This window comes from Apium graveolens, chromosome 4 (genome assembly GCF_009905375.1).
Source record: "Apium graveolens cultivar Ventura chromosome 4, ASM990537v1, whole genome shotgun sequence".
Lineage (NCBI taxonomy): Eukaryota > Viridiplantae > Streptophyta > Magnoliopsida > Apiales > Apiaceae > Apium > Apium graveolens.
In genome coordinates, this window is record NC_133650.1 from 122,654,086 (window position 1) to 122,669,889 (window position 15,804).

Below are 15,804 nucleotides of genomic sequence, written 5' to 3' on the forward strand. Positions count from 1 at the left end.
CAGATGAAAAATGTAATATTTCAAGGCGGCTGCTTTTCTTGTTCTTTGTTCTTCTGTTTGAATGATAGATTATTGAAAGAAGGTCTTCTGCTTCTATTTAATCAACAAACCAATAGAATTGAATTGGCATGACAATCCTATAGCTGGCAAGACTTTCGGTAGGACAATTGAATGAACTAGCAAGACAATCTGAATGAACTAGCATGACAATCAGAATGAACTAGCAAGACAATTATCCTCCTAGAGTAACTTTCGGTATGACAATGGAAATGACTTGGCATGACAATCGGTATGACAATCCAGATTGTCATGCTAGTTCATTTCCATTTGTCTTGCTGATTTAAGACTTGAATTTAATCCAATTAAACTTCTGAAAATTCCTAAAATTAATTCAGAATTAATTAATCAATTAATTCAATTAATAAATAAATTATTCTTCGCAGATATAATTTATTTTCTTAATTAAATTAGATGAATTAATTAATTAATAGAGAATTAATTCTAGTCTTGAGCAGCAACCATTCTTCTGCAAATCTTCTGAAAATCACTGAAAATTATGAATCAATTCCATCACTTCAACGTTGACACTCGATGTACTGTCTGGTTCATGAGTGACTAACTTCCGTGACGTTTCTTCATGTCTTGACTCTGACACTTTGATTTTCTTCAGATTAAATCCTTGTAATTAATTGATACTTTGACGAGATCTCTGTCACTTGATTAAATCCACGATCTTGATTTATATCACTGAGGCATGATCAAGTTCTTGAACTTCTTCCAGTGAATTAACTCCTCAAGTCTGTAGATGAACCCTGTTTCTGAATTCTTTGACAAATATTACTTTGCGAGATCTCTCTGACGGTAGATCCACTATTTACTTATTACATTCTTATTTGAGTTGAGTTGAATCCTCGAATATACAAATAGGCTATGACATATGACTTACAAATCCTACTATAAAAAGGATTTTGCAGAAATAGACTAGCGCGGGCGCGCTGCCTTGTTGGAGCTCCTGGTGCAGCCACCCTGCTTCAGGTGCGGGTGCGCGTGCCTTCTGAGAAAAACTCTGATTTTTCTTGTTTTGCGCTCCTTTCTTCGTGCGATCTTCCGAAACTCCATTCCTGACCTCTTATTAGCATAAAATCATTGTAAAACTCAATTCCTCCTCCTGACTAGCGCCCTGTAACAACTAAACAAAAAACATATCAAAAACACCACATACTTGAGTCCAAAACATCCAACTTAAGCCGATATGAAGCTTTCCAAGTGGATATAAATTCCACTTATCACACCCCCAGACTTAAATCGATGCTTGTCCTTAAGCATAAACAGACTCGAAACTAAAAACACAACTAATGCATGAATGCAACTACATGAAAATGCAACGATTCCAATCAATAAGAAATGTTTCTAAGAATGCAATTATTCGGAATAAAGTTCAACTAAATCCCACAAATCAACTTACAATCCAGAAATGTGCTTGTGTGCAACGCTTAACAGATATACTCCCAACACTAGATAAACAATCATATCATATTTTTCGCCAAAACAATCACAAGTTTATAAATAGAATGAACGTTAAACATATAATGACTCACAACACTTCAATTTTACTAGAGTTATACAAGGATCATGCTATTATAGTGAACACATAAACACAAATGCTTATTTGACCGTGCAATGAATGAGCTCACAAAAGACTTATACAATAATACCCATGTAGCGAGCGTTAGGTTAGAGGATCCCAGAATATACAAGCCTTAGGTCACTAGGCATAAAGTCATCTATAACTTAATTGCTCGAGTATTAAAGAGCTCACTCTTAGTCAATTCTGCATATACTAACACATTTTTTTTCCTTTTTTTTCTTTTTTTCTTGCTTTTTTTCCTCTTTTTTTCTATTTTTTTTTTCAATTTCTGAATGAGTGTGTTTCGCTCCATCTCATTCAACCCTAGACTACTCATAAAAATATGAGCCGACTACTAGCCATTTGACGCCTAGCCTTCTTCACAACAAGTAATGAAATCCATGTTTTCCCTTAGTTCAAAATTCAGTGTTCTTACGTCGTTATGGGAATATCACAAATTCTAAGTATAACCAAGTGATTAAATCTCAACAAGCAAACAAGTATGATCATGATCTAGTTCGAAAGCAAATTATAAGACTTGTGAATGAATTTTGTTTCTGGGCATGCAATTCAATTCATTAGGACCTAAACATCCCTCTATTCGACATCACTACACTCAAATTATCACCAAAAAATCAATCAGAAATAATGCAACCTAAGGGATCATGTTATATGCATGCAAATGCAACTACATGGACTCTCATAATAACACGAATAAATATTCAAAACAACATGCAAACAACTATATGAACAATCATGCAAAAATAGGAATGAACTACACTAAACATGTAATATGAATCTATATGGACACAACACACCACTAATCCTTACATTATCACCCCCAACCTTAAAATATTCAATGTATCCATTGAAGGCAATAATAAGAATACAAGGCATACCTAGTCATCAGAAAGATCACCCTCCTCGGGTGGAGTATCAGATGGCGGGTACACAGAATCAGCTCCAAAAATAGGCCAATCGACCTCGACACCAGTGACCTGGAAAGCAGTGCCCAAGGCCTGTATCAAATCTGCTGCAAAATGATTATGAATATCGTGCATCGCATCCATGCGCCTAGTCAAACGCCTGTACTGTGCATCTCCAAGTCCAGAACTCTCCCCTGATTGCTGAGCACGAGAAGATCGAGTGGCTCCACGAGAGGCTCTAGTGGTTGCCTGACGTGCCTGAGAAGAACCCCCTACATAAGTTTGAACAGCTGGCTGGCCACCGGTAAATGATCATATATGTAGCCCAAACCCTTCTCGTCGGCCTTACCGCTATACCACTCTTTCAGCTGCTGAATCGCCGAGCTATCAATGGGAGCACTCGGCATCTGTAGTTGTTCATCCTCAGGCCATCTAACACCAACCGTGGTGCACAGCCTCATAATAATGGAAGCATAAGGAATCGCCCCCATGGTCTCTCCTCGCATAAAATGCGACATGCTTTGATGAATCACAAAAATGAGATCCACAGACTCTTCATTCAGAATCCCCCATAGCAAAGTAGCACGATCCACAGTAACCTCGTGCGAGTGCGAAGATGACATGATATTTGCACACACAAACTGGTTCCAAGCCCTAGAATACCTGTTCATACACGAAGAAGAAAAAGTAAGCCGCTCATTCGTGCCCGCCTTATACTTCCACTCTGTCCCAGGAACACACAACTCAGCCACAATATAATCCAGATCAAAATCCTCCCTAGTCTTTTGCACCCAATCTTCAGCAATAGGCTTCCTCACGGGTTAATTGATAACCATACGAATAGCCTCTGGAGTATAATCAACCGTCAACCCACGAACCACAGAAAACCCATTCTTATCCGCCTTAGCATTCGTATAAAATTCCCGCACAATGCTCATCGGGACCATAACGGGTGTCTCATAGAAAGTCTGCCATCTAAACTCAACAATCATCTCCAAAAGCTTCCCATCCTTCACCGTGAGCAAAAAACCCCTCTCCTTCGCAATCGACTTAGACATCAGCCTAGTAAACTCTGCTTGTGCCTCCGGAGAAGAAAATCTTTCCACCGCGCCACCCATGCGAGAATCCTCAGTAATCGAGGGATGAGTGCTACTACTCCCAACAGTTCTTGCTCTCTTAGGTGCCATATCAATAATAGAATAAAGATTAGGATGTGAGTAATCTGTAGGAGAAGCTAGGATTTTGAGAATAGGAGATGTGTGTGTGTATGAGAGAAAATGTATATATACATGATAGGTAAAGGGATGGGTAGGGTTTAGAAGTGTTTAGGATATAAAATTAGGGTAGAAATAGGTTAATTTTCGGGTAGGGATTGGTTTTGAGATGATTTTTTTTCTTTTTTTCTTTTCCAGGAGGGTCGCGCGGTCGCCCCGCTTCTAGCACGGGCGCGCCGTGTTTCTGGAGAATTTTGCGCGACCGCCCCACTTCCAGCACGGGCGCGCCGTGCTTCTGGAAAATGTCAAGTTTTTTTTTCTCTTCTTGTCAAAGCTACTATACGACAAACATGGGTTGCCTTCCATGAAGCGCTTGGTTTACGTCACTAGCTTGACGTGAATCTTCGAATCAATTTGTCGAAAGAGCGGTGCTCACCACTTCATGGTTCCCCGTATAACCATAGTAATGCTTTAACCTCTGACCATTTACCTTGAACGCTTGGTCCAGATGCTTATCAAAAATCTCCACAGCTCCATGTGGAAACACAACTTTGACAATGAACAGACCTGACCACCTCGACTAAAGCTTCCCTGGAAAAAGTCGGAGATGAGCGTTGAACAATAAAACTTGCTGGCCAGGCACAGATAACTTGCGCACTAACCTTCTATCATGCCATATTTTGACCTTCTCCTTGTATACCTTGTTGTTCTCATAAGCCTGAAGTTGGAACTCATCGAGTTCATTAAGTTGAAGCATTCTTTTTTCTCCAGCAGCTGCCATGTCCAGATTCAGCATCTTCAAATCCCAATATGCTCTATGATCTAGCTCCGTAGGCAAATGACACGCCTTCCTATACACCAACTAGAACGGTGACATTCCTAGAGAAGTCTTGTATGCTGTTCTATAGGCCCACACAGTTTATCTAGCTTCAAAGACCAATCCTTCCTTGACGAACTCACAACCTTCTCCAAGATTCGCTTGATCTCTCGGTTCGATACTTCAGTTTGCCCATTAGTTTGAGGATGGTAAGCTGTGGCAACATGATAATTCACATGATATCTTTCCATTAACATAGTGAACTTGCGATTGCAGAAATGCGATCTCTCATCACTGATTATAACCCTTGGAGTACCAAAATGTGTGAATATCTATTTACGAAGAAAATTTATCACCACCTTCGCATCGTTGGTTGGCAAGGTAACCTCAACCCATTTAGGCACATAATCCACTGCCAAAAGAATATATTGATTATAACATGACGAGACAAATGGCCCTATGAAGTCGATTCCCCAAACATCAAAAATCTCAACTTCAAGAAGAACATTGAGAGGCATCTCGTCTCTCTTGGATGCATTTCCAACTCTTGGACAGCGATCACATCTTGACATGAATTGATGAGCATCCTTAAATAAAGTAGGCCAGAAAAATCCCACTTGAAGAATATATCCAGTTGTCTTCTCTCCACCATAATGACCACTATACACAGTAGAATGACAATCTCGCTGAATACCCTACATTTCACTGTATGGAATGCATCTCCTGATAATCTAATCTGCTCCTTGTTTGAACAAGAACGGATCATCCCGTCGATACCACTTCACCTCATGCAGAAACTTCTTCCTTTGAGCATAAGAGAGTTCTTGGGGAATAACATTACTCACAAGATAGTTCATAATGTCTGCAAACCATGGTTCTTCTTCTTGCACCCCAGAAAATTGCTCATCAGAAAAAGATTCATTGATTAACGTCTTATCTTGGGAAGCATTGCCTTGATCTTCCAGTCGTGAGAGATGATCCGGTAGTTGGTTTTATGTACCTTTTCTATCTTTGATTTCTAGCTCGAATTCCTGAAGCAATAGAATCCATCGAATAAAACAAGGTTTTGAATCTTTCTTCGAGACCATATATCGAATAACAGCATGATCAGTGAAAACTGTCACTTTTGTCCCAAGTAAGTAAGATCGGAATTTCTCAAAACCATAGACGATCGCCAAAAGCTCCTTCTCTATAGTAGTGTAATTCAGCTGAGCACCATTAAGGGTTTTACTAGCATAGTAAACCACATGGAATATGTTCTGCTTTCTCTGGCCAAGAACTGCTCCAACTGCATAGTTACTAGCATCACACATCATCTCGAATGGCTCATTCCAATCAGGTGAAGTAATAACAGGTGTTGTAGTCAAACTCTTCTTCAAGCTCTCAAAAGCAGCTAGACATTCTTCATCGAATTTGAAAGGGACATCCTTCTCTAACAGATTGCACAAGGGTTTAGAGATTTTGGAGAACTCTTTGATAAATAGCTGATAGAAACACGCATGACCAAGAAAACTGCGTATTCCCTTAACTGAGATTGGTGGAGGAAGATTTTCAATGGCCCCCACCTTGGCCTTATCCACTTCAAGACCCTTTCTAGATACCTTGTGCCCAAGAATGATACCCTGTTGCACCATGAAGTGACATTTTTCCCAGTTGAGCACCATATTGGTCGCAACACATCTTTTCAGCACCAAGCCAAGATTATGCAAGCACTCGTCATACGAAGTCCCGAACACAAAGAAATCATGCATGAACACCTCCACATTAGTGCCAATCATATCAGAGAATATGGCCATCATGCATCTCTGAAAAGTAGCAGGTGCACCACAAAGTCCGAAAGAAACTCGACGAAAAGCAAAATTGCCAAAAGGACAAGTAAAGGTGGTCTTCTCTTGATCTTCTAGGGAAATGCAAATCTAATTATAGTCGAAATACCCATCCAGAAGACAATAATACTCATGACCAGCCAACCTATCAAGCATTTCATCAATGAATGGAAGAGGGAAGTGATCCTTCCTGTTGGCTTTATTCAGCTTCTGATAGTCCATGCATACTCTCCACCCTGTGAATGTTCGAGTAGGAATGAGCTCAATCTTTTCATTAGCAACAACTGTAATGCCTCATTTCTTAGGCACACACTGCACCGGGCTCACCCATGAACTATCAGAAATAGGATAGATGATCCCTGCATCCAACCATTTAAGAATTTCCTTCTTCACTACTTCCTTCATGATAGGATTGAGTCTTATCTGTTGCTCAACAGTCGGCTTACTTCCTTCCTCAAGCAAAATTTTATGCATGTAATAAGAAGAGCGGATTCCCTTGATATCTGCTATAGTCCATCCAATTGCTGATTTAAACTCTCTCGGAATTCTCAAGAGTTTGTCTTCATTACTACCTGAAAGTTCATATGCGATAATAACAGGCAAAGTAGATGCATCACCAAAAAACGCATACCTCAAGTGATCAGATAGTGGTTTGAGCTCAAGTGTGGGAGCTTCCTTAATAGATGGCTTAAGACGCTCTTGAGAATTTTTCAGCTCTGATAAACCAAGAGACTCAAATGAAAAATCCACTCTCCTTTTCCATGGCGAAGCATTCAAACACCGAAGTTGTTCTGACCCTTCTTCATCTTCACTATCATATTCCCCTGTTAAGGCTCTCTTTAAGGCATCAATCCTTAGCATTTGATCAAGCTCCGAAGTCACTATAGAGTCGACCAGCTCTATTTTAAAGCATTCTTCTTCATCAGCAGGGAATTTCATTGCATTGTAGACATTGAAAGTCACGTCCTGACCCTGAACCCTCATTGTAAGCTCACCCTTCTGCACATCGATTAGAGTTTGGCCTGTAGCCAAAAATGGTCTTCCCAAGATAATGGGAATCTTCTTATCTTCCTCAAAATCCAGAATGACAAAATCAGCAGGGAAGATGAGTTTATCCACCTTAACCAAGACATCATCCACTACACCTCGCGGATAAGTGATGGAACGGTTAAAGACATGTTTACCGGTTTAGGATCAGGCAGGCCAAGTTTCTTAAATGCATGAGATTGATTCTAGCTCCCAAGTCACACAAACACTTATCAAAAGATAGATTACCAATGGTACAAGGTATCGTAAAGCTTCCTGGATCTTTAAGTTTAGGAGGGAGTTTTTGTTGCAGCATAACACTGCACTTTTCCATTAGAGCAATGGTTTCCAACTCCTCAAGTTTTAAATTCCGAGATAGAATACCCTTCATGAACTTAGCATAGCTCGGCATTTGTTCTAGAGCTTCCGCAAAAGGTATGTTAATGTGCAACTTCTTGAAAACCTCCAAAAACTTAACAAATTACTTGCCGAACTTCTCATTCTGAGGTCTTTTAGGATATGAAGGTGGCGGATAGACTTGTTTGACTCCTGTATTCTACTCCGGAGGAGTGTTTTCAATAACATTCTTCTTTGGTTCAGCTTCGCCATCCTTTTTCTCAGCAGAAGAATCAAAAATCTCAATTTCTGAATTTTGGGAGGGCACAGGCGCGCTGCTTATGGGCGTGGGCGCGCCTGCATTCTGGAATTTTTTTCAGAATCTTCTTTTTCTTGATTTTGAGGGCTAGCGACCCTTCCAGACCTCAGGGTGATTGTCATAAGCTGTTCTTTGAATTATCTCTTGCCTGGATCAGCCTTTGTGTCACTCGGAAGGGTTCCTTGAGGTATGTTCAATAAGGCGTTAGCAATCTGCCCTATTTGATTCTCGAAAGTTTTAATAAAAACTGTTTGGCTTTTGCACATAAACCTCAACTCCTCCAGTTCATAATTTTCATTAGAAGATGGACCGGCAGCTCTATGAGATTGTTATTGCATTCCCTATGGCTGAAATTGTTGCCTTGGTACAAACTGTTGCTGAAAACCAGGAGGATTGTAAGGCTTGTTTCCAAACTGCTGGTAAGGCTGCTGCATACCACCCTGATTATTGCTCCAGCTGAAGTTAGGATGATTTCAGTTGTTAGGATGATAAGTAGCAGGAACAAGTTGTTGCGACCTCTGAAAATTGCTCACAAACTGAGCTGATTCACTAGATATAGCATATTGCTCCGTTGCATGCGATCCTGCACAAAGCTTAAAAACACTCATTACCAGTTGCACAACATGGTTGGTCAGAGAATCAACCTTCATAGTCAACGCCTTTAGCTGAGCAGCGATAGCTGTAGCTGTATCCACCTCTAGAATTCCTGCCACCTTGCCTTGTGGTAACCTCTGAGTTGGATTCTGATATTCATTCACGGCCATCATCTTAATCAGCTCATACGCTTCCTCATAGTTCTTAGCCCATAAAGCTCCACCTGATGTTGCATTGAGCATAGGTCTTGACTGTGCTCCCAAACCATTATAAAATCAATTAATCACCATCCAGTCAGGCATTCCATGATGGGGACACTTCCTAAGCATCTCCTTATAACACTCCCAAGATTCACATAAAGATTCACCCAATTATTGTACAAATTGAGTAAGAGCATTCCTCATTGTAGTTGTCTTTGCCATAGGGAAGAATTTAGTAAGAAACTTTTGAGCAAGATCCTCCCATATCGCAATAGAACCTGGTGGTAGAGAGTGCAACCAGCTCAGAGAGAATGGGAAATGTCTCAGTTTCACAACATCTTCCAAAACATTATTGAACTTGAAGGTGTCACAGATCTCGATAAAATCCCTAATGTGCATATTGGGATCTTTAGTTGGAGAACCCCCATACTGGACTGAGTTCTGGACCATCTGGATCGTGCCAGGCTTGATCTAAAAGGTATTAGCTGCGATAGATGGCCTGACAATGCTAGATTGGATGTCATTGATCTTTGGTTGAGAATAATCCATCAACGCTTTCGTTGGTGCTGCTGGTTCTCCCATTGTAATGATCACTTCTTCTTCTTCAACTTTTTAAACTTCTTCTTCCAAATCTTCAACTACTTTATCTTCTTCAATTATTTCCTTCCGAGATTGAGACCGTGTTCGCATACACGCTCTTTACAGTACCTGAAACACAACAAAGTAACCTTATAAGTAAAATAATCTGAGTTAGTGAACTTTAACGACCACTGTTGTCAAGCATATAAACTAAAAATTAACACATATCCCCAGCAGCGGCGCCAAAAACTTGTTCGCATTAAAACACACGTGAAAATACACAGAAGCACACGTGATTACAAGTAGTATAAGATATAAGTTAAGTTCGTTCCCACAGGGATTGGTTTAGGTTAAATTCATATTATACACCTATGCAACAATGTATGATTATCGTTCACAGCTAATACAAGTAACAAATTTGATTTGATTAACTACTTAAGAGATTATACTAACATGCAGTAACTAAGAGATTCAAACTGATTTGCTTATATGAGAATAAAACATGGGATTTTAACTTCATTAAATACTTTATTCAAAGTTTATGTCTTTATCAATAGCATGCGATGGTGATGATAACTAATCAGATAACACGAAATTAGTATACGCTATCTTTCAATATACGTATACCCTACTACTAAGCATCCACAATCAAGATAGAAGTTGAGTAGAGACCAATTATGCTTAGACCCTATATGTCTATAAGATTTGAAAACATAACGGTTTAAGTCCAAATTATCTATTATGATTACATAGGGTGTGTAAGATGGTTAAAATTACACTACGAATCATGCATGTCAATTCATACATAAACCTATGCTAGCATGACAAGTTCTAATCCTCTATATTCACTATCGCTTCAATAAAGATTAACAAACAATCTTAGATGTTAGCTACGCATCAAAGACGAATAAGCACAACCAAACTAGGAAATCATAAATCACCACACACTAAAGATTTTGAAGAATTAGCTATTGAAATCCATAAGTAAATCCGCTAGAAGCCCATGACAAAGATTAGTTCATGATCAAACACATCGTCACCATGGGTTCAAATGAAAACATGATAATAAATAAGTACAGAATACTATGATAGAATATAAAGGTAATAGGGTTTAGAACAAGAACAAAACAAGCATCCAAAAGCATCTCCTAAATTGAAGAATACAAAAGTATGAAACTAGATCTCCTTTTCCTTAGCCATCTTGTATGCTCTAGGTCTTCTTAATGTTCTCCCTTGCTTCCTTCTTGTTAAAAATGTCTTTTTATCTTTATATATAGGCCCCTGGTTGATCTGGACTCGTAGAATATCAGAATCGTACTAGAAACAGGATTCTACAGAAATATACTGCCTTGGGCACGGACGCGCTGCCTTGCTGTAGCTCCTGGCATGGCCGCCCTACTTCAGGCATGGGGGCGCCTGCCTTATGACAGAAACTCAGAATTTTCTTGTTTTACGCTCCTATCTTCGTGCGATCTTCCGAAACTCCATTCCTGACCTCTTATTAGCATAAAATCATTGCAAAACTCAATTCCTCCTCATGACTAGTGCCCTGTAACAACTAAACAAAACACATATAAAAAACACCACATACTTGAGTCTAAAACATCTAACTTAAGCCGATATGAAGCGTTCTAAGTGGATATAAATTCCACTTATCACAAGCCGTGAGTGTCGTCCTGGTAAAGTATGAACAAAAAATCATGAAGCCTATCTACAATGTGAGCAAGGTACTCCACGCAGCGGAGTTGAAGTATTCTACTACTGAGAAGTTTGCACTTGCTCTATCACAGCCTCGAGGAAGTTGAGACCATACTTCCAGGCCTACAAGATCGAAGTCTCGAAGGACCAACCTTTGAGGAACATTTTTCATAGCCCGAAAGCAAGTGGAAAGCTCATCAAGAGGGCAATTGAGTTGGGTTAATTTGATATCAAATACAAACCTTGAAAATCTATCAAGGCTCAGGCCTTAACAGACTTCGTGGTTGAATGCACCATTAACGACCAAGAAGTCGGGGGCAAAAAATAGTAACCCGGAAAGGAGAAGAGAAAGATAAAGAGTATTGGGTTCTCCATTTTGATGGAGCGTCAAAAATAAAATCCAGTGGTGCGGGCCTAGTCCTACACAGACCCGAAGGATTGATGATTGAGTATGCTTTGAATTTTTATTTCCCTACTTCGAACAACGAAGCAGAGTATGGAGCTTTGATAGTCGGCTTAGGCTTGGCTAGAGCCGTGAGGGCCAAAAACCTTTTAGCAATATGGGGAATTGATATATGTGGTCCATTTTCCATGGCATCGGGACATAAGAAGTTCATTGTGGTAGACATAGACTACTTTACCAAGTGGATTGCGGCTAAAGCACTAACCAAGATGACTAGCAATCAAATTACCCAATTCTTCTGGGAAAAATATGATATACCATTTTGGAATCCCACACATCCTTGTCATGGGAAATGGGTGATAATTTGATAATGCAGAGTTTAAGGAGTATTGTGACGATAACAGCATAGAGCTTCTCTTCACCTCGGTTGCTCATCCACAGGCAAACGGACAAGCAAAAGTTGTTAAGAGGATTATCCTTGATGGACTCAAGAAAAAGGTCGAGCACTCGAGGAACACTTGGGCGGACGAGCTGCTGCATATAATATGGGCATATCGAACTACTTGTAAAGTGGCAACTGAAGCTACCCCATTTATGATGGCTTATAAAACCGAAGCAGTGGTACCTCTAGAAATTACCCATGGATCACCTAGAGTTGAAGCATATGAGCCAGAGACTAATGAAGAAGGCATGAGACTCACTCTTGATCTCATCGACGAGGTCAGATATGAGGCCAACGCCTGCAATACAGAGCATCAATGAAGAGCCTCCCTCTATTACAATAGAAGGGTTAAGGAAAGGTTCTTTTAGTTAGGAGACTTGATCATAAGAAAGATTGAGGTGTCAGGAGTCGGGGATAGAGGAAAGCTAGCCTTTAACTGGGAAGGGCCTTATAAGGCCAAGAAGACATTAGGACGAGGATCCTATAAGCTAGAGACCTTCAAGGGTGATGAAGTGCCTCGCACTTGGCACGCTCCAAACCTGAAGGTTTTAATATGTTTAGGACGTTCATAACATGTTCCTAGTACTTAGTAGTAGCTATATAAATAAGGTCGACGAAACCATCGTAAGTAAGGCTTGGACCCGTTTTTCAAAAATATTACCTATTTATGTAAGTTTATTTCTATCATCATTTCTACAAATTTATTTAAGTACGAGAATCTAAGGAATGCAAGTCCCGAAGGACCAAGTGTCGAAAATAAAAGATAAGTATGAAATCAAACCAACAATACATAGATTAGATCCCAAAGGATCATGAATCAGTCCCTAGGGACAATTAGGTTACAAACCATAAAAGTTCAAATAAACAAACTTCTGAATAGAATAGCCACAGATGGTATCTAAAGTCGTGTAAGGCTGTCATGATAAATCATCTCAAGAACCCTCCTCATCTTCATTGCCCACTCCAGGAGAGACTCCGTCCCCCTCCTCATCTCTCTCCTCATCTTCACCATCTTTATCTGAGCCAGCCTCGGAGGAAGAGCTACTACTCCCAAGAACTGGCTCCCGGATCTACCCTTAAAGAGCCGCCTTGGAGCTAGGGCTTCCTGAAGGAGCTTTGCCTATAGAGCCAAAATCTCCATGACTCGAACTAGATAAGGACTGCTGGAGTGTAATCTCGGGTGGATACCCGAAGGCCTGTCTAGATGGGTCAATCATAGGAGTTTCCCAAGGGCAAGTGAAAAGGCTCAGGTCTACCACGTCTATATACAGGCTATGGAAAACCTTGACCCCCATTTTCTATCCAATTTCCAGGTTCATAGGGCGCATCTGATTCTCATGGTCATCCATTATATGGAGAAACTCTTTAGATTCATTGTAATAACCCGGAATTTACAATTGATTTGTGTTATATTAAATGAGTATTATGTGATTTATGATATTATAAATTATGATTGACCAGAAAAGGTTATATGTTATGTGTTATATGTGTTCTGTGTGGTTCAGGATATTTTTCAGCTATTTTATTATGTGTTAAATGTGTTTGTATTAAGTACTATGTTAGCGAGAATCAATTTTAATAGCTGTTATTGCGTGTAGGGCATTTGACCTTATTTTGTATAATATGGCGTTTACCATATTGATTTTCTGAATATCTAGTTAATTTAGAAAATATTTTGTTTCGTAAAAAATGATTTTTTCAGGCCCCTGCGGGGAAGTCAAAGCCCACAAAAATCATATTTTTATAAAATCGCGAGACTTTCAAATATTCAATATTTTTGCAATTTCGAATTATTCGTAATTTTTGGGAAATTTTGAAATAATTTTTGTATTTATTGGATTAAAAATTATTTCACGTTAATTATTATTTTTGGGATAATTATTTTTATTAAATGATACAATTAGGCCTTAAATAATTTTGTGGGTATTATTTTTTAATATAAATAGACTTTATTTATTATTTAATTATTATTTAATTATTAAAAAATAAAAAAAACATATATAAAATCAGATTTTCTCTCAAAATTAGGGTTCATGTTTTTCAATTTGTGCAAAGATTAAACCATGATTTTGGAGTGATCTGGAAAGCAAAGTAGATCGTATTTGTAGTCAAATTGAAGCTCTTAAGATGATCAATCCAATTATATCATCAAAAAGTACCCCAGGTTAGTGGATTTTAATTTCAAATTTTAGGGTTCATGGGTCGAATTGGGGCTTTTTGATTCAGGCGTTTAATTTCAAATTTTAGGGTTCATGGGTCGAATTGGATTTTAATTTCATGTTTGATTTTGATGATTGATTAAGCTTCCTTGTGTGTTTTAGAGTTGATTCATATATTCATATGTATCAAACGATTCTCAGAAGTACTTGGTCGAGATCTTGAATTTTATAGTTTTTACTTTTCAATTTTTTGGATTATACGTGTTTTGGTTATGGATTTTAATGATATGAAATAATTGTACATGTTGTATGCTTCGTTTTAGGATATTTATTGTCGAATTCGGTTCAGTTTTTATGAAAATTGGATTATCATCGGAAGGTAGCGGTGGTGGCCGGATTTTTGGTTGATTCTCGTCGGAATCGACGATTTGATCGTTGTTTATTAATTTGATTAATCCCTCTGTGAAGCTGGTTATCTGTTATCTGATTGGGGCTTGAAAACCGAATCGATCCACGTGTTTTGCTGGCTGTTGAGCCTTGGCCGGAACCCGGCCGGAAAGCGCAGGTCGCCAGATTCTTGGGATAGTCCGACCAGTTCTTGGTTGTTCCTCAAGATCCGTTTGACTCGGTTCCTGACCCACTAATGACCCAATTTTGAACTGATTTTCCCCCAATTTCATTCCTGAAATTTTTTTCTGGAAATTACTTTTAAAAATTAATTCAAAATTTATTTTTAAATTCTAAAAATTGATTTTAAATTTAAAATTAATTTAGTTAATTATTTTAAATAAATAACTAAATTATTTTAATTCCAGAAAATTATTTTCTTTTATTATTTTCAAAAATCTAAATTTGGGTTAATTATTTATAATTTATTTTAATAAATTATTTATGGATTTAAATAATTAATTTAATTAATTAATTTTATCTATAAATGATTAAATAAAATATAATAATTTATAATTAAGCCAAATAATGATTTAAAAATCATTTTGAGCTTTTAAAATTGATATAAAGGTATTTAAATTCAATTAATATTATTATTAATTGAATTATTTTATTTAATTCATAATAAATAGATCGTTTGTCCGTTTAATACAAAATGAACGCGCCTAGACTCAAAGAAATATTCTGCTTCTATTAAAAATTCTTTCGAGACATAAAATTTTTCATTTCGAAATGTCGCTTGATTTTGTAAACATTCCCGCGCAAATATCGAAAATTTGTATTTAGACTCGATTTCAATTTTTAACGGATCGAGTCGAATGTTTTGACAAACTGAGTTACATGTCATATGAAATATGTGATACATGCCTTATTTGTTTACGTGTTATATAAATTTTGAGTCCACGTGCCTATTAAATTTTAAATTATTGAAGGTGATCCTTATCTGTTATTATTGGGAGGGTAGATGATAAGGATAAACATATAATAGACAATCATATATTGTCGGTTAATGGAAGTAGTATCTTTTATGATAGATACACATAATTCGAGACATTCAAATCCAGACAGTGATAGTAAAAGTAAAGCATGATCATGTGTGGTAATGAGACAAGTGGATACAAAATATAAGTGAACATAGAATGGTGTTTGAAAGTTAAAAAGCGGATCAACTGAGGTAATTATTTCTTCCCT

General features: G+C 38.1%; 1 protein-coding gene and 1 non-coding gene across 2 annotated transcripts; both read left to right on the plus strand.

Moving 5' to 3' along the window:
- The first annotated feature begins 8,985 nt into the window (after positions 1–8,985).
- On the plus strand, positions 8,986–9,092 carry LOC141723244 (small nucleolar RNA R71). Its single transcript, XR_012576229.1, has one exon. It is a non-coding gene; the product is annotated as a small nucleolar RNA R71 (small nucleolar RNA).
- A 2,511-nt stretch (positions 9,093–11,603) lies between these two features.
- On the plus strand, positions 11,604–12,327 carry LOC141718936 (uncharacterized). Its single transcript, XM_074521304.1, has 2 exons — positions 11,604–11,841; positions 11,942–12,327. The coding sequence occupies exons 1-2, from the start codon at positions 11,604–11,606 to the stop codon at positions 12,325–12,327; spliced, it is 624 nt and encodes a 207-aa protein (XP_074377405.1).
- Positions 12,328–15,804: the final 3,477 nt, after the last annotated feature.

Excerpts from the sequence above, each read along its gene's own strand:
- LOC141718936 (XM_074521304.1), top strand. The coding sequence starts at position 11,604 with ATGATTGAGTATGCTTTGAATTTTTATTTCCCTACTTCGAACAACGAA. Across the intron at positions 11,842-11,941 it reads AGCACTAACCAAGATGACTA|AGTTTAAGGAGTATTGTGAC; the intron begins GCAATCAAATTA and ends TTGATAATGCAG.